This window comes from Typha latifolia, chromosome 12, assembly GCF_019914945.1.
Source record: "Typha latifolia isolate L0001 chromosome 12, TyphaL0001v2, whole genome shotgun sequence".
In the NCBI taxonomy this organism is placed as follows: domain Eukaryota; kingdom Viridiplantae; phylum Streptophyta; class Magnoliopsida; order Poales; family Typhaceae; genus Typha; species Typha latifolia.
In genome coordinates this window covers 5,921,619-5,942,049 of record NC_133097.1, presented here as the reverse complement: position 1 = coordinate 5,942,049, position 20,431 = coordinate 5,921,619, and the positions used below count along the sequence as shown (strand labels likewise).

General features: G+C 34.3%; 1 protein-coding gene across 1 annotated transcript; it reads right to left on the bottom strand.

Moving 5' to 3' along the window:
- Positions 1-1,401: 1,401 nt before the first annotated feature.
- LOC140798407 (uncharacterized) lies at positions 1,402-13,601 on the bottom strand. The gene is made up of 10 exons (XM_073152219.1): positions 13,353-13,601; positions 12,574-12,689; positions 10,547-10,719; positions 8,880-8,973; positions 3,005-3,113; positions 2,765-2,856; positions 2,220-2,305; positions 2,011-2,075; positions 1,818-1,928; positions 1,402-1,697 (listed from the first exon to the last, which is right to left on the bottom strand). The coding sequence occupies exons 1-9, from the start codon at positions 13,525-13,527 to the stop codon at positions 1,819-1,821; spliced, it is 1,020 nt and encodes a 339-aa protein (XP_073008320.1). The 5' UTR covers positions 13,528-13,601; the 3' UTR covers positions 1,402-1,697; position 1,818.
- Positions 13,602-20,431: the final 6,830 nt, after the last annotated feature.

The window sequence follows — 20,431 nt, the reverse complement described above, 5'->3', positions numbered from 1 at the left end:
GGGCTGCAAGTAAGGTAGAAGTTCTCATCAATGATAATTGAAAGTTGTAAACAATAAAATAACAGACGCAAATACCTGCATATTACTGCCTTTTAGAATTTAATAGTATTCCAGCTTCTTAATTTATTAGATCTAGTTTGGAGCTTATTAAACTTTTGTAATCAATTTGGTTATTGTGTAACTCCAGATAAACTCATTATCTGCAGTTGGGCATCAATTTTTTTATTATTTTAGGATATCTATTTAATTTCTTTTGTAGGTTGATATTGTAGTTGGCTTATTACAGGTGGTGTAACATTTAAGCTCTCCCAGGACTAATCAACTAAGCGAACATCTAAGGAGTAACAAGATGGCGATGGCTTTAGCTTCGAAGTTCGAACTCTCCAAAGTTGAAATATAGAAGCAAAGCTTTCTTGCCATCATGGTATACTTATTCAGATACTAGAGAAGCAGTCATATATTGATCATTTGATTGTTAAATTTTCTAGTGCATTGTGGTTATCGTGCCTTTTTTAAAATTGTATTGTCTCTATCTTTTTCTTTTTTTTTTGATATTTAGGCTGGAAAAAGAATCCTTTTCTGCCATTGTTGGTGATGATGAAGTAGAAATGGGGAAGCCATCTCCAAAAATGTGAGACACTAAGACATCTTTTATTGTCCTCCCGTTATCATTCTATAGTTTAGGAAATTAATTTTATTACTCCCCGAGTCAAGCTGATTTTTGTTACATCCAGTATTAAATTTTTTATTTTGTAGATTTCTGGAAGCTGCAAAAAGGATGAATGTTGATCCATCTCTCTGCCTAGTAATTGAGGATTCCTTGTAAGCTTCTCTTAATCTTTACAATGTCCCTCCTTTTTCCATTTTTCATTTTGTCATATGTCGTTGTTAAATCCTTTCTATGTACTAATTGCATGACATAAATATTGTAGAAAAAAAATCTTTGTTTTTGTTCACAGAAGAATCTAAGTCAAAGTTGTAGTTGTGCATTTGGATGAGTATAAAATGTTTCTAGACCAGAACTAGGGCTGTCAAAATAGAGCTCGGCTCGAGCTGTAAATGAGCCGAGCCGAGCTAGATTTGTTAGCTTGAAGAGTTAATCGAGTTGAGCCGAGCCAAACTTAGCTTGATCAAGCTCGGCTTGATAAGAGCTTAATCAGTGTAGCTCATATTTTCTCAAACAATGGGATTGACCATAAGCATATTATGATAATTTGCACTTTCTCCATTAGTTTGGATGGAAAAGTTAACTTCACATTAGTTTCAACCACATAGGGCAAAGTAGTACAAATGAAAATTCCAGAGAGTAGTTTAATTTTAGGCATATCAACAGAGGGCAATTTGTAATTTATCCTAAAATTTAAAAGCAAGTCACAATGAGAAAATAGTTGACAAAGTCGATGAATAAATAAGAAATTTAAATTTGAATAGTTAGTTCTTCCAGATGGGAAGTAGTTTTAACATGTACAACAACTATTTTATAAACAAGTACAGAAGATGCAAAGACCAATCTGTAGTCCGAAGGAAGCTGCCTCTGGAAAGGAATAGAAAGAACTGAGATCCATAGCAATAGTTCATATTTCTCATAGGGTCCATTAATTGAACCACCAAGAGGCACTTTCTTGATGATCACCCAATTCTGTAAAGGAGAAGTCATCGTATAAGAGACAGCTTAGTTCACTTCCCGCTGATAAGATCTACAATTAGAATTCACAGGTCAACATGATGTGGTACATATGCTAATCTTAATAATCACTCATAGGTTATAAACTAGCTTAAAACCCAGTAAAATTAGTTAAAGAAGTACAATAGAGGACCTTAGTTTCTTAGCCCAAGGAATTCAGGAAAGCTTGCATATTTGGGCTGCCATCCAATTTCTGCACGAGTTTTTGAGTTATTCATCCTCTTGCCCAGAGGGCCATCAGTGCCTGAAATTAAGAGCATATGAGTTACCTCAAAGAGAGTTCTATCTCTCACAAGGCAGAGAAAAAAAAAAGTTTGAAATGTTGCCTGTGAAACCCTGAAATTTCGTGCTGAATTTTCCACTTTGATTTACACAATCCATCATTTCTTGCCTGCAAGAAAATAAATCATGCACTATGTGAACTTCATAAATGAGAGCAACAAGAAATGTGATAATTCTTTACTTTGTGAATAATTCTTTATTTGTTTATTGGAAGAGTTAAATAGGCAGGAGGAGCAAGGGAACTAGGGGAGACCTGGAAAGAGGATGATTGTCACAACCCAAGAAGATACGTCCATGAACCTTCTTTTTCATGATTGCGGTCAAAAGTGAAGCAGCATCCTGTAAAGCAACAAACATCCAAAAGCTACAGATGGAATACTGAAAATACACCAATTTCATCCCACAAACTGATACAAAAGAACTAGAGCAGATCTCATTAGTTTATATAGAGCCCCTCTGTAGTGCACTAATCTCTTGTCCTACATTTAACCAAGAATGGTCATGCTGGTCAGATGTTTCACTTTCACCTCTAAAAGAAAGTGATCATTTATTAAAAATAAAAATAACCCCTTCTGCATAGTTTCCTGTTGGAGTTCTATCTGAATGCAATGCAACTAGACAGAACTCATAAAACAGAAAGCTAGATGCTTTGCTGAAATTCTACCAGGATGCTGCAATTTTAACCTATATGGCAGTGAATGCTTGACAAATGAAAACATTACCAAGAAATCCCAAGAAATAAGTAGATTAAAAAGAACAAGGATCTTATTTACAGCACTACGGATAGAATTACTTTACCTCATAATGAATAAGATTAACTATATGATCTGGACGAGAATCCACAGTTCCTTTCCGCAACCAGTAGACATGGGCACCTCTATCTGCTTTGTGTAGACAATGAAGGACAAAGTGTAAACAAGGGAAAGCAATCAACAAGTAGTCCCATATGGAAACAGAATCTAGCCGTTCTACTTTTTCTCGTTTCTTAATATGTGTCTTAAAAGGAGCATGCAGAATAGAATCACAAAAAGGATATATAAAGCCCTGCTAGCCTCAGAACACAGCCTCCAACCTCCAAAACTGTATTTTCTGCTTTTAAAAGAACATCGGTCCGAGGACTCCTACCAATTGGCACAACTGAAGAATCCTACAATAACATCTAAACAGTTAGGAAAAAAAAAAAGCAGTTCTTAATTTGCAACAGATATGAAGTCTAGTAGTTTTACTTTTTTTTTACTTTGGAGGAATCAAGGAGACAACCTTAAGTGATTCATAAGATAAATGGTAATAAAAGCTTGCAAACAGAATAAAGAACTCGTGATAAACTAATAATCAATTAACAGCCATGATATTTAGTATCTAATATTCTAATAAAATGATTCAAATAGCACTTTCAGATCAAACCAGAACAGTATGAGAAGTTTGCACATAATAAATGAGGAAATTATATTAGAAGTCATCAGAAATGAGATCATATTTCTCTTTATGTGATGACTACTGCGACATGGTTCCATTAGGGTTGGTGACACGAAGAAAGAATAAGCCATGAACACTACATGGGATAGAAATCCATTATTTATTCAAGAAAGTCATGCTAAAAGAAAGAGAAGTATCTATCAAGTGCTGATAAATTATTAGAGGTCATAACCTCCTTGTAAAAGAAGAATGTTTTTTTTTTCTTTCAATAAGAAAGAAAAGTATAGTATTACCACAAAAAAGGGCGCAAAAGCATGTCAACTTTTCAAGCAGATTCCTGCCATGCCCCTATACAAGAGATCTAGAAAAGCAAAAGGAACTGAATGGTGCTAGACAGAAGAATAAGATTGATCTTTACCCAGGTCAGCAAACCAATTGGCACACTAGTTAGCCTCCCTATAACAGTAGGTAACAAAACGAATGGCAAGAGCCTGAAACAAAGAGAACATATCATTAAAAATGTGTTTCCACTTTCCATTTCTAGAGAGCAGCTGATCTAGAATTGATGATTTGAGCAAAAGACTTGGAGTCCATCTCAATAGTAAGATTAGTGAGCTTATAGTCCTGAGCTTTAAGCCGAACAAAATGCAGGGCTTCCACCTCTGTGTGCAAGGGGTCGATGGCACTGCAACCAGCTGCACCGACAAGGAGGGGACTGCCATCCGCGGAGCAAGCAATGAAACCGACCTCTGCCCAAGTCGAGTTGGGAGAGAAAGCACCATCAATGCTAATTTAGTTAAGCCCATAGCCGATGGTTTGCAAGGTTCAAGCCTTTTGGCTGAGGGAGGACCGCAGAGGCTTGAAGTGGACAAAGCGAGTATCAATAGCAAGGGCCAAAGATTCCGAAAATCGGGATTGAAATTAACCGTCCGAAAAAATTATATGTATTGGTCGTATCAATCGTATCGGCCGTCCATATCATATTGGACATTTTTTTATTACACAATTTTAAATATTATCTAAAAGTATAGAAAAAATTCTAAATATTTAGAAAAAGTGATGAAAAATAAGAAATAAAAATTACTCACATATGAAGCCTAAAAATTTTAAAAAAGTACTCATTCAAAACTATGATGAAGATTGTGCAACTTGTAATGCCTAGTAAATTTCTATGATTGTAAATTAATATTGTAGAAGTGAAATATTTTTCACTATTGTTCTATAGCAAATAAGACTTAAAGAGGGGAGAAAGAGAAGAGAAATGAAAAAAAAAACACTTGCCCAAGTTCACCCAAGCGTGAAGTAGCCAAAAGAGCTCATCAGATTGATTGTTGGATGATTTCAGTGTGAAGTGTCAGGATGGGAGGAGAATATATGTGAGAAATAGAGAGTAAAAATTAAAAACTTGAAAAGAATCCATTTCAACTAGTTTCGACAGAGTTTAGTTAGTTGGGCACATCAATTATTAATATTCCCTAGGTTGGATCTATTTAGGGTTAAGATAGGCATCAACTGAAACTAGGATCTAGAGCTATTGTTTTGAAGAACATTTAATTAGTGGTTGAGGACAATCTCTAAAACATATGGTTGTTATGGCTTTCAGGTACTGGTCAGTGCGGCGACTAAGCAAAATGCACCGAGACCCCACCTCTATTTAGGATCTACCTTTTTTTTACCTTTAATTCTTTTTATCTGTATGTTTAAACTATTTGTTAGTTCAGTTTGATTAAAGACACATTAGTAGTGGCATTGTTTATTCCATTATTTTTTTGATTAAATTTATCGAAGTTAAATTTTTGCATTAATTCTTGTCATTGTAGACTTAGAAAATATTAGTTAAGATTTTGTGTATCTCAAGCGTTTGAGGTACATGGCCGATTATGATTTTGATTTCGAGTCGTGATAGTGTTTATATCTACCAAATGCAACCCGTTTAATAATCAGGTCGGGATCATAATCATATTAAGGTGAAGTTGAGCCAACCCAAATCTGACCTGCGTTGAACCTGCTTAACACAAACTGAATGCCACCCCTAACTAGGCCCATCGCATCAACAATATCAGACGATAAGGCCACCTCATCACTACCATTAATAGCCAATTGTTTCCCAAACAAATCCAGAGGCATCCTATCAACTTGCGTCAAAACAAGATTCGAGAAAATAGAGGATGAGGTATATTCACCTACAACCTACATGTGCTTGGCATGCGAGGACTGGGTCTATTCACCTACCCCTTGCACGTGCTTGGCATGTGGGGACAGTGATGGCCATGCCACCATCAGCACGGGGCGTGCCGAGCAGCACGCCTCGGCATGCCCCCCTGTGCCACTAGCACGCCCCCTATAATATTTTTAATAATTTTTTTAGGATATTTAGAGATGTTTTTGGGTCTTTGGTATGTCATTCTTTAATTTTTTTCTTTGTCTAAATATATGTATTAAAATTTAAAATCTACATTACAATATTTTATCTTTAAATTATTTTTGTAAATAACCTATTTTATTAAAGATAAACCAACAGTTGAATATAAATATTATTCAACACATAATATAATTGAATACATTCATTTAAATTAATATTAATGATTAAACACTCCATAATATGATTGGATACTCTATAATATAATTGAACACATAATAACATTCAATACATAATTGATAATAGTTCAATAATTAAAACTAATATCTAGTTGAACACAGAAACACAAGGAGGATCAAAGACTTCATTTGCTAGCACACGAATAACATGAGAATATTGCGTTAAATACTGTCGATATTCTTCAAAACTTATCCACTAATAATATTGCTCGTTATAACGTCTCATATAGTCTTCATAGAAATAAGAATTTTGTAATTCTTCAATGATATGATATGGATATTGAATATACACAGGAATGACTAGTATAGGCACAGACACACTATAAGCATATGCAGATTATGGATATGGAGTATAATAAGGGTGTTGTGGCTCTAGTGGGTGTGATTAATATGATGGTAATGATGATGAACTCATATCATCATGTGGGCGCACCTCTCCTGATGTCCTGCTATCTATAGACTCAAATCCTTCCCTCATTTGACTATAATCATATTGAGCTTGAGATAGTCCATTTCCTTTCTTCTGTCTCTGATAAATTCAGCTTTGTGGTTGTCTAGTTCTAGCAAATGAATTGTCATTCCAATCTTAAAAAAATGACAAATAAGTTATCATTTCAAAAATGACAAATGACAAAAGTTAATTGATGGAAATAAGAATTTTTAAAAAAAAAATGGGTTCTACATGTCATATCATGTTTGTTAAGAAAGTAAAGTTGATTTGATAAAGATTGATGGAAATAGACTTTTTTTTTAAAAAGTCTACATTGGCACATAATCGGCACAAGGCTGTGCCGGACGACACGTGGCCGTGCTAGACCGGCACGGCACGCATGTCGGTCGGCACGGCTCAGCACGGGGGTCTGCCACTGGCACACCCGGTGCCAAGTGTCGTGCCTTTACTAGCACGGCAAGTGCCGACCGGCACGGCCATCCTTGCGTGGGGACCCTTCAACTCATTGGGTTAGGCACTTGCCACGACTCAGACAAGTGCTTGGGTCAACCGACTCGGCAACCCTAATTGGACAACTAGATGTTTTACCCATCAAGACCCTCCTCAAGACCCTCCTCAAGACCCTCCTCTGGTTACTAAGCCAATATCCACCTAATTCGGAAAGTCTTCACTAATCATCTCATATATGTGCTTTGGGATCGTCCAAGACTACTTTGGTTGGTGGTGTAAATAAGAGGGATCATTGCCACAAGCAACTTGAGCCCAAGTCCTAGGAACATAAACAGCCTTCTCAAGGGCTGCTCGTCGTTGGCCGCAAGTCAAAATCCGTAGGAGAGGAGATCAGCACAATTCGATCAGGAGGTCAAGGGGGGTTCGACATGAGGGAGAGAGGAAGCAAGAAAAACAAAAATCGCCTTGGAGTCGCCTACGCCAGAGCAACTCGAGAAGGAAATCCAACCACTTTTAAGAGAAGAATGTTCAATGGAAAACACTTAGTTTGATAATCCTCTAATACAGAAATAAAAGAAAGCATATTCACTTATTCAGTCTATATAGTAAAAACTCTAGATCTGAATTTTATATGTTGAACTTATGTAAACAGCAGAAAGGAAGTAACAAAAGGATAATCTTTTCTTGGGATCTAACAAGCTAAAGATATCAACTAGAAGTCAGGTTAGATTATTTCTTGTAATTAGACTGGAAAGGGAAATGATTCTTTATCAGCAGGTACATATACATGTAGTTTTTCACACAAAAGGAAGATTGGTGAAAGAAGAGCTACAATCTAACTGTATTTTGATCCACATACACATACTCCATAGAATCACAATGCATCTCTCTAAGATGATGGTAGATATAGTGCATAATTGAAAATGTAATAGAAATATGGATATTTCCATTTTTTGAGGGTTCAGAACTTAGAAAAAAAAAAGAAATTTTGGAATTCTTAACCAGGACCACACTCTTATCTCTACGATTACAAAAGCAACATTAAAAACATCAATTACCAAGATTAACAAGCATTTATCTTCGAATTGGTCATTAAAAAAACCTCTTTATTCAACCTATTACATGAAACAGGTATGTGCTGATTCTGTACAAGGTCTGAACATTGAGAAGTTAACACTAAGCAGGGCAGAGGACCTAACAATCAAATTATCCCACGAGTCTACATATATGCCAGGAGAATCCTTCTAATATTGATCTTCTTTTATCAAATAAGCTCACTTAAAGGTTACTGCTATGTACATTTTTCTGGACTTAGCTCATTCTTTACTAATTTGACAATGAATAGTATAGTTTATACTACTGTTTCTTCTTCCTAAGAATATAGGTTATCATCTGTAAGAAAAATAACTAGTCTCAACTTCCCTTGAATATCACCTTTGAATCTTCATATTGCGACTCATTTTTTTATCTCAAGTGAGAAAACACAAAGAAATAGAACAAAGACAATTAGCCAAGAGGAAAATATATTTAAAGATCACAGAAGTACAAACTAGGGTAATCTTCACATCAAGAAGAATCAAGCATACCTAGAAGGATAACTCTATCAAATGACACTGGAAAGAGGAAAAGGGTCAATCTTGTAATATCAAAATGTTTCCCTCCAATTGTGTAACAGTAGTTGAGGGAAAATGATATACGGTTTGTCTATAAAGATTCATGACCAAAGTTTTTATTTCTCAATAAGATCAAAAGTTACCCTTCTAAGCTCACCAAAAGATCCTTTTGGATCTTCCATCCAATCAGAAAGACAAAATAGAACACATTTAAAAAGCATTTTAAATGCCAGTTGCTCAAGATTTTGCAAAATGATGTAAGCAAGTTTTCTATGAACTGCAAGAAAGTTGTACACCAGTACATTTAGAAAGGTATTAATTTCTTTTAGAGTTAAAGACAAATAAATGGTATAATTAAAGAAAATACTTAAAACAAGATGTACACCTCATCACACAAATCATTGTCACTCTGATCATAAGCAGCAGTACTGGAGGTAAACAGGAAAGAACCTTCACCACTCCAATTCGATGCTGCTAATCTGCAGATATTTGTTGAAACTAAGCATGTTACCCATGTATAAGGTTTCTTCTTCATTTATAAATAGGATGACAGGATACAGGAGATATCTCAGAGAATAGATACTACTGTACATTGCACTGAAATTACTATAAAAGGCAAAAGAATACTTAAAAAGGACAACTGACAGTGTCAGGAAGTTGTAAAACCAGTGGAACATGGAGATATATCATTAAAAGTTTAAAACTACTCCAAACTAGTATTTATTATTGATAGCATGAAATGAAGTACAGAATTTCACTAGTATGCTGGTCTATATAGGATCAGCGGAGTTGTGCTCTAGATGGCCACTGTTTTGTTGAGAAAAAGCTTTGTAAATACCTACAAAAGTGGTTACCTAGGTCACTAGTGAACAGTATACTATTCCAAAGATTTTGTTCTGTCATTCTCAGCCAAGACATATTTGAGTTCACCTAAATTTGCTTCCTCTTTTGTGAGCAACAAATTTATTAAAAGGCCAATTGTGTTCCTGAGAAATTGTTAACTTCGTGGTCTGATTTGAATATGTTACACCAGTTGCCAGGGATCCACAAGGATCTCCAGATGTATAAGGCAGCTCAACTACATCTCATATTTGAGCACTAGAACATTCATAGTACAGGCTGCCCCCAGTTGCCAGGGATCCACAAGGATCTCCAGATGTATAAGGCAGCTCAACTACATCCCATATTTGAGCACTAGAACATTCATAGTACAGGCTTCTGCTTCAGGTCCCAAGAAAGATGAATCAGCAGACCAGAGAAAATTGATTCCTTATCATGACTCATTCACAAGGATTTATATTTGTAATTGTCCAATTGGCCATATGCAAAACTATACTTGGAAATCTTCAAGAGCCCAAGTATCATTTTCCCTATGCTAGAAGATCCCATACAATACAATCTTCACAATACCTGCCATACATCAAACTCTCAAATGAAACTCAGCTTTAATGTTCAATACTTCAATGCACGCTTATTATGTGTATAGCCAGTGACCACTGTTATGCACATATTTAACTAACACTGAAAACAGTAAAACGATCTGTATTATTAATTGTTTATGTCTGTACATGAAGGACACATGGAAACCAAACATATTCAACTTCTGATACATGTATAACTTAGTTGATACCTGCTAAACTTAAGACATCAGTCAAACTTTCTAAACTTCAGGTCATCACTCATCAGACACCAATTTCATGTGTAAACCTTTAAATGGGATAATCCAAATGAAGGTAAAATAATAACATATTCAACTTATTTCCATCACTACCTCCTAATAGAGGTTGTCTCAGAATAATTGGCTATTGCACTTTGTGATGTAAGGAGCAAGCACTGTCTACCTTAACATTAGCAGAGAACCTCATGAGGCAAAAGGAAACTAAAAAAATGAGTAAAGAAAGATTGTAAAGAAAGAGAAGCATGGCATGTGGCACGAGAAAGCTACAGGTCTAGATGTCACATTGTATGAAATATGGTAAAAGGTGTTGCATCTTCTATCATTCAATATGTTTCAGGACAGAAAATCTCTTGAAATTTCAACACATATTTTACCTGACATCACCAGGGTAATCTTCAGTGCGAGATGGCGGAGCACAAAAAATAACATATGGAACTTTCTGAGCAGTTGTTGAACCCCTTAAGGAGGGAATGATCCCAACTTCAATCAATTCATTATGATGATCTGTACTCATTGTTTGGCCAAAAATTTTGCAACCTGGATGTTCCTGTTAACAGAGAAAAATATGAAGTCCTTCAGTCACTTTAATGAACCTTGTGATCTATGTGACTATTTGAGCAAAGATTGGTATTTTAAGGAGTTAGGAACAAAATTCACCCAAATATTCCGATGAGTGAGACAATATGCAAAGCAACTGAGAAAGATAAATTGTATTCTCAATATATAAGAAAGTAATAGAGTAAAATACAAATACCATCCATGTAGGGATGAAAACTGATAGGATACTGATCAGGTAGTGCCAAAATAATATCGATGTCCACTTCTCTTCTCTGTTATGAACAAGGTTACGGATAGTATATAGATAGCAAACTCGGTAACAATATTTGCTTGATATGGATAAGGATGTGAATCAGGTAACATATGTATCCTTATTGAATTTATAAAGCTACAATAAATGTAGCACTGCTGTAATGTGCAACACAGTTAGAAATTACATAATAGAAGCAGGGCACCTATTGACATAAAAATACATAAAAAGCATGTCCTCACTTCAATATTTCATATTATTTTAAACTATATGACAATGCAAACACAAATTTGGATAAAATTCTTTAAATTATATTCTCATGTGGATAAGATTGACACTGATACAAATCTATTGAGATAGATAGGAAAATCCAAGTCCATATCCCGCAATGCTCGAACAAAGAACTAGATGGATCAGATATTGTTCAACGTAATTCACCCCTACATGGTTGCATCCATGTCTCCACCTATTCTTTCTTAGATATTATATTCAAGTTAACCATTAAATTGTTGTTCGCTTAATAATACTCCACATTTTGCCTTGCTTAACTTTTATCACTACACAATAAGTCTTTTTGGTGAAATCAGGATAGATAATTGAATATCAACAAGAAGCAAGAGAACTTGTTAATTACATCTAGTATGTGGGTGAATTTAGAAGTTCATGTTTCTACAATATTTAAGGATTAATCATGCATTTAGAAAGGAAGATGCTCCTCCCACACTAATTCAATTAACAAATGAATGAAGCAAAATTTCATTAAATGACAAGAGTACTTAAGTAGCCAGCTGTATCTCCTTCAACAGCAATTCATACTAATAAAAATATAGTAACCAGAGATATTTAAAGTTCAAAAAAGAAAAACAAAATCATCTTTTAGAGTAAGGATGTATGATAGGCTATGAAGCAAGAATAATTCATTTTCCCCTCCGTACTGGTTTCTGATACGTATTGGATATTGATACAGCCCAATACATATTGGTTACAACTAGAGAAGTATTTGAATTAAAAAATAATAATTTTAATTTTCCAATACAGTAGGGTACGGCTCTAATACATTTTTTGATCATCCAATTATCATTTTTTTCTTCTTTCTTTGCTGAAAGATGATATAAAACATATACTTTATATAATTATCCAATCTTTCATGATACTTTAAGGCTTTGTTTATTAGATAATAAATTAAACATATAATTTGAAGGCCATTTAAAATTTAAAGATCCAAATTAATTATAGATTAATAATTGAACTATGTTTCAACGTTTTGCTAATATTTTGAGTTTCCGATAAGTTTTTATTACAATATTATTTAAAGTTTTAGGCATGTAGATACTAAATCTGTAGCTTTCTTTCCTTTTATCTTATCATTTCTAAGATAATTATTTTTTACTGTATATTATATTGGTTGACAACAAATTGAAAACGTATTATTTATTTATTTATTGGTGTATTCATACCATATCCATATCCTACTTTTAAGAATTTGTCGTATCCCTGTATTTGTATTTTTATATCTCCATATCCAGTTATCGTATCTGTGCTTCATATGCGATAGGTCAATTGTTCAAGAATCTTAACATAATTTGCAATAACCTGTTGCCACTTCTCAGCTACTAACTGACCAAGTACCCCTGGCCCCACGATCAACAGATCCTTCTCCCCAGTAACACTGGAGGAAGACATCTTCGCCATTGCATCATTGGATGATTCTGCACTCGCAAAATGTAAGATATCAGAGCGTTGATATCAAACTTCTCAATATTTCTAATTGCGAGTCTCTTTCTGATTCAGTAAGATCTAAACTTAATGATTTGAACTGAAACTAATGCAGTCATCACTAAGAAATGATCATTAATCTCAGAAATATGTAAATTATAGGGGATAATATGTAATTTACCCTTATTAAAATGTACAAGCAGTTCATTTGCAAATTTGTCAAATAAAGGAGGTTCTTCACAATAAGACTAAAACATAGTAATGAGATGCACAAAAATAAATAAATAAAGAAAAGAAAAGGCAATGCTTCCTCCGAGGGGAACAATGCTATACTTATTGTTATCTCATTTTGTGATTAATAACTACAGCAAAACATTGCTACCTATGCGACATTGGCACGAGATAATTCCAAGGTCCATAAATAAAACCTCCAAAATCAAATTCTGCAAGAAACCCAATACTACAGTTCTCATAACGAACCTCGTCGGACCTACGAAAGAAGTAAAAAGGGCAGGAAGTGGTGGAACGACCAAGTTCCTTCCTTTGCCGAATCTAGCGTATGCCCACCGCAATGCCGATAAAACTCAGACCCATTAAAACAATGAATCACCCGAGTAACGGGAAGAAAAGAGAAATCATAGAGAAGGAACGCTCACCAAGAGGGGAAGAAGAGGCAGAGGCTACCGAGATGCGACGTCCGTGGGAGAGAGAGGTGGGGAGTGAGGAGCGACTAATCGAGAGGAAGCGACCGCAGGACAGAGAGGGTGTGAGGGAGAGACAAGGAGCGTGTAGAGCTACTGGGATTGAAGCCAAGGCGGTGATGACTTCCATCGGGGTTTTTTGGGGAAGAGATCAGAGCGGCTACTTGAATACATAATGGAGAAGACGTAGTTTTCTCAAAAGTCAAAACAAAACAAAAACAAAATCCAAAACAAAAAAACAAAAGATAGGCTTTACTGATTTATTTAATTTAAAAAAAAAAATACGACAGATATCACTACTTAATCGCCATAATTATAAAACACCTCATTTTTTTTAAATAGAACGTCGCGTAACAGTATTGCGCTGCAGAATGATTGCGAAGGTTTTGGAGTTAAGACTTCACAAAGATATCAAGAAAATTATAGTATTTAATCGATCACACAGGGCGAACTTAAAATCCTCTACACTTCGGTAAGCAAAGGGTCGTCCAACGATTTATAAAGTGGATAGGGTTGCTCGTTCCTTTTTGTAGAGGTAAACGGGAAAGGAGTTCAAGTCTCAGCAATCTGCGAAATTCTCGGGTGGGACTTTTAGGGCCAAGGTCATGAATTTGCTCAATAGAAGTAATAAAGTTGTTAGTCAATCTTATGCTAGACTCTCTGGAGGCTGCACTTGGTCCTGAAATCAAAAGATTTCTATGGAAGATTGTATGAAATCGACTACCTATAAATGCTTCGTTTCACAACCTATCTCTTGCCCCCTTAACATTTACCCTGTATGCAATATAGAGACTAAAATTATTAGCCACCTACTATTTATCGGTGGTAAGGCTTGTGAGATGTGAAACAGGATGGAATAATATTTATGTATCTATTTCAAGTTCAAGCAACACTAGAAGAGAGAGAGAGAGGCTGGATCTGTATTGGCTACACCATAATAGCATGAACGAAAATAAAAAGTTGTAGCTCCAACCAACTCCTTTATAGATCATTGGTTTTAAAGATGAAACTCTATTAGTCGTACATGAAGAATACTATAAAACAAAACCAACCAAGTTCCCTAGGCCTTGTCAACAACATCATCAAGATCAACTCCGATGGGGCTTACTCCTTTTGTGATTTGATGGTTAATGATGGGTTGGTTCCCTAGGCCCTCAAATTAGCCTTACACAAAGCTTGAAATGCCAACTTTCTCAAAATAACTATTGAAGTATACTCTAAAGTCCTTACCAAAATACTGCAGCATTATCTCTAAGTTGTCTCGTGGCAACTCAAAGACACATTTGGCGATATGTTTTATTTAGTTTCATGTTTTACCTTTTTATCTATCTTACTACTGTAACTATTTTTTTTTAACCCAATCTATTATGGTCCAAACGTTTCCCTTTTCTTATTATTAATATTCATAATAGTTAGAATGTTTTCTCATTGATTAAATTAAGGTTTTTTCATTGATTGAGATGGAAGTTTTTTTATTGATTAAAATAAAAGTTTTCTTATGAGATGAACGTTTATTTTCAATATGGTAACTCATAGCCATAAAGCTTGATGGGAGTTAGGCTATATATAGTGGATTTGATCCCTAAGCTTATTCACTCAATTCAGAAAAGTCACACCATCAAACTAGAGTGTTTGAGAGCTTAGAAGATCCAAAGCTAATTTGCAAAAAATCATAAGTTTTGAATTACACCAATGGCCGGAGATATGATGATCTTTTGGGAGTTTAATTTTCGATCCTTTATAGAATTTAATTTTGTATTTTGGATCGTATTCTTTTATTCTATAATTTGGTATTATAGCATTTTTTAATCTCTGCCTTGGTGTTTATGAATAATCTCTATGCTCTTCTTTATTTACGGCCAAGATTTTTGTCATAAATTAAAGTTTCATTTTGAGTTGTTTTTTATGCAAAAAATAAAGTTAGAAATTCTTAAGATATTGATTTTCTAAATATTCTATGTTTAATTAAAAAAAAGGGAGAAGTTTTTTAGCATCAAAACATTGTATTTATGCTGAGTTGTGGTGCAGGAATTTCTGGGTCTAAACTAGGTTTATATGACCTGGATGAAGATTGAAGATGACCATAATTTGCAAAAATGATATTTCCCATCATTTTGCTCGCATATGTTATCTATTTATGCTTAGAATAATATATGTAATTTTAAGTTGAATTAAATTGTGCAAATTGATCGATTATGCTCATTATGTATTGCATGGATTAATATTTATGTTCTAAATTAATGCATACAATTTTGGGATGAATTTTAAAATTATCATAACATGCATAATATATGCAATAAAGAATATTATGTCTAATATGTGACATATGATTTTATTTAATTAAACAATAGCCACAGCGTCTTTAATTAAATAAAATTATATTTTATAGTTTTAAAGATCACATAAAATAATTTTAGACATTAATTATAATTAATTATTTAAATATAATAAATTTTATCCCACAAGAAATTTTATTATATTTAAATAATTAATTAGGATAGGATATCAAATTATTCATAACTTACCCACATGAATTATGAATTAAGTGATAATTTAATAGTTTTATCATAAAGTTTAAGATATATATATATATATATATATATCAAACTATGCTCATAATATACCCATAGAATCATGAATTAAGATAATTTGAGAAACTCTATCATAAATAAAATTTAGCCGAGAGATAAATTTTATGTCATTTGATTCATTTTTTCAAGTATGATTTACATTGGTAAAACATAATTTTATTTATGCCTCAATTTAACATAAGCATGTAATATTGAATGCAGCTTCACGACTTGAGAATTTATCTGATATCCGTTGTGATATTCCTGAATTGAAAGGAGACAACTGTAAAATATGGAAGGAGAGAGTTCTTCTTCATCTAGGGTGGATGGACATTGATTATGCAATAAGAAAGGATGAACCACCTGCAATCACTGCTACTAGCTCTTCAGCGGATATTGCGCTTTATGAACGATGGGAGCGATCCAATCGTCTAAGCGTGGTATTCATTAAGACTAAAATATCTGCTAGTATTCATGGTTCAATAGATTAACATGAAAATGTCCGAGCCTTGCTTAAGGCCATTGATGACTAGTTCATCACTTCAGAAAAGGCTTTAGCAAGCACTCTAATTATGAAGTTCTCTTCTCTAAGGCTCACTAATGTCAACCTCTAGTTTCTTAAGTTGAGCCGCAATGTCCCTCGTCTGCATGATGTGCACTATATCCCGAACACTCTCCCACAACAGTACGAGCCATTTAAGATCTTGTACAACACACATAAAGAAAAATTGTCGATCAATGAGTTAATGACCATGTGTGTTCAAGAAGAAGGGAGGTTGGTGATGGAGCTAGGTGAAAGTGCAATGCTGACTACAACCCGTAGGAAGGGAAAGACTCAAGCTAATCAAAAGGGGAAGGATAAAACACCACCCCAAGCTGATATCAAAAAAGAGGCCAAGTGTTTCTTCTGTAAAAAGAAAAGACACATGAAAAAGAAATGTGCCAAATTTCAGAAATGGCTTGAGGATAAAGGTAATCCAACCTCATTTATTTGTTATGAATCTAATATGGTTAATGTTAATATTAACATCTGGTGGATTGACTCTGGATCTACAATTCATATTGCAAACTCCTTGTAGGGTATGCAAAACCTAAGGAAGCTAGTGGGAAATGAGCAAACTATCCTATATGGGAACAAGATGAGTTCACATATGGAGGTTATAGGAACATGTTTATTAACTTTAAGTAGTGGTTTTGTTTTGCAATTAAATAGAACCTTTTATGTTCCAAGTTTTTCACGAAACTTGATTTCAATTTCTAGACTTGTACCGTTGGGATATTCCTTTAATTTTTCAAACACATCATTCAGTTTATTTTACAATTCTGATTGTGTTGGGAATGGTATTTTGTCTGATGGTCTTTATAGTATTAATTTGCAAAATAATATCACTTATGATTCAATGCATATTCACACTGGCACTAAACGGTGTAATATTAATGAGGACTCCTCTATGTTATGTCACCGGAGATTAGGACACATCTCCCTAAAAAGAATTAAGAGATTAGTGAATGATGGAGTACTTAGTACTCTAGATTTCACTAATTTTGAGACATGTATTGGTTGCATTAAAGGAAAGCAGACCAATAAGTCCAAAAAGGGTGCCAATAGGAGTTCAAGCTTATTAGAAATCATACACACTGATATATGTAGTCCAGATGCGGACTCATATGGTCAGAGATACTTCATCACTTTTATTGATGATTACTCATGATATATGTATCTCTACTTACTTCATAATAAGAATGAAGCATTAGATGTCTTCAAGATATTTAAGGCTGAAGTAGAGAAATAATGCGAAAAACAAATTAAAATTGTGAGATCAGATAGAGGTGGAGAGTACTACGGTAGATACACTGAAGATAGACAAGCACCTGGTTCGTTCGCTAAGTTTCTTCAAGAGCATGTGATAGTTGCTCATATATCATGTCTGGTTCACCGGATCAGAATGGTGTGGCAGAAATAAAAAATTGAACATTATTAGACATGGTGCGGAGTATTCTTAGCAGCTCCAATCTTCCTAACTTCTTATGGATTGAAGCACTAAAGACGGCAGTGTATATATTCAACCGAGTTCCAACTAAGGCTGTCTCAAAGACACCATTTGAATTATTACAAGGTTGGAAATCGAGTTTGCGACATATGCGTGTTTGGGGATGTCCGTCTGAAATTAGGATCTATAATCCACAAGATAAAAAGCTTGACCCAAGGACCATTAGTGGGTATTTCATTGGATATACCGAAAAGTCTAAATGTTATAAATTTTATTGTCCATCTCATAGCACTAGGATTGTGGAATCAAGAAATGCAAAATTTCTTGAATATGACTTAATGAGTGGGAGCAATCAAATCAAGAATATAGTTTCTGATACTGATCATTTAGAGTCTCAACCTTCCACTTTAGGTGATAGATTGTTAATTGTTCACAGCACCCTTTAAGTACAAACTGGTGTTGAACAACCAATCATCGAAAGTCTTCAAGTTGTTGACAATAGTCCAGTAGATAAAGTTGTTGAAATTTCTGAACAAGTTGAACCTCATACTTCTCAGAAAGATGATAGTATAATATTAAGAAGATCTACTAGAATTAAGAGGTCAGCAATTCCTAGTGATTATGTAGTGTACCTACAAGAATCTGACTATAATATTAGAGCTGAAAATGATCCTGAGTCTTTTTTATAAGTCATGGGTTGCAAAGAATCCGAGTTATGGTACAATGCCATGAAAGATGAGATGAGTTCAATGAAAAGTAACAGAGTTTGGGATCTTGTTGAGTTGCCTGATGGTGCCAAAGCCATAAGTTGTAAATTGTTTTTTTAATAGGCAACATTGAAAAATACAAGACGAGACTTGTTGCTAAGGGATTCACTGAAAAAGAATGAATTGATTACACAGAGACTTTTTCTCCTGTGTCTAAGAAAGATTCTTTGAGAATTATATTGACATTAGTAGCCTATTTTGATCTTGAGTTATAACAAATGGATGTAAAAACTGCATTTCTTAATGTAGATCTAGAAGAGGAGGTTTATATGAAACAACCTAAAGGATTCCTCTCTAGTTAAGGTGAGCATTTGGTTTGTAAGCTTAATAAATCCATATATGGTTTAAAACAAGCATCCCATCAATGGTATTTTAAATTTTATGGGGTAATTTCTTCATTTGGATTTGTTGAAAATCCCATGGATCAATGCATATATCAAAAGGTCAGTGGGAGTAAGATATATTTTCTTGTTCTATATGTGGATGATATTTTACTTGCAACCAATGATAATGGTTTACTTCATGAAGTGAAATAATTTCTCACTAAAAATTTTGATATGAAAGATATGAGTGAGGCGTCTTATGTCATTGGCATTAAAATTTATAGAAACAGACTTCAAGGTATTTTAGGTCTGTCTCAGGAAACCTATATTAATAAAGTTTTGGAGAGATTTCAGATGAAAGATTGTTCACCGAGTGTAGCTCCTATTGTGAAGGGTGATAAGTTTAATTTAAACCAATGCTCGAAGAACGATCTTGAGAGAGAACAAATGAAGAACATTCCATATGCTTCTGCTGTAGGAAGCCTGATGTATGTTCAGGTCTGTTCAAGGTCTGACGTTGCATTTGCTATAGGAATATTAGGACGATATCAGAGTAATCCAGATATGGACCATTAGAGAGCAACAAAGAAAATAATGAGATATCTTCAAGGAACTAAAGATTACATGCTTATGTATAGAGAGACAAATAATTTGGAAGTGATTGGATACTCAGATTCTGATTTCGCTGGTTGTGTTGATTCATGTAAATCAACATCTGGATATATTTTCATGATAGCCGGTGGAGCTATATCATGGAAGAGTGTCAAGCAGACCTTGACTGCCACTTCTACTATGGAAGCAGAGTTCGTTTCTTGTTTTGAGGCTACTTCACATGGTGTATGTCTTAAGAGTTTCATATCTGGGCTTAGAGTTATGGATTCTATTTCTAAGCCATTAAGAATTTTTTGCGATAATTCAGCTGCTATTTTTATGGCTAAGAATAATAAAAGTGGAAGTCGAAATAAACATATCGACATTAATTATCTAGCCATAAGGGAATGTATTAAGGAAAATAAAGTAGTCACTGAGCACATAAGCACTAAATTAATGATCGCTGATTCTTTGACTAAGGGCATGCCACCATTAAAATTCAAGAATCATGTAGAAAAAATGGAACTTGGTTTCACTATGTAATTATATATACAATCTATGAATGAAACTCTTGTTAATTATGATGTTTTCTCATATTAATGTGCACCTTAAGTATTTGAGAAAATTTATAGGACTAAGAATAAACATAAGGTTTATTCATTAAGTGTTACCACATAAAGTATAATACTTGAGAACTAAACATATTGTAATGCATGGAAGATAATACTTGTTATCAGAGGACTTATCACCATGATTCGTATGTTTATTTCTTAAAAAGTATGATCAATGAGA

Bases quoted from the DNA above. Each gene is read 5' to 3' on its own strand.
- LOC140798407 (XM_073152219.1), bottom strand. From the start codon at position 13,527: ATGGAAGTCATCACCGCCTTGGCTTCAATCCCAGTAGCTCTACACGCT. The intron at 10,720-12,573 runs GTTATTGCAAAT...CTCTGTTAACAG, and splicing joins TAGCTGAGAAGTGGCAACAG to GAACATCCAGGTTGCAAAAT. The intron at 3,114-8,879 runs GTGTACATCTTG...ATGTTATTGTAG, and splicing joins ACAATGATTTGTGTGATGAG to GATTCTTCAGTTGTGCCAAT.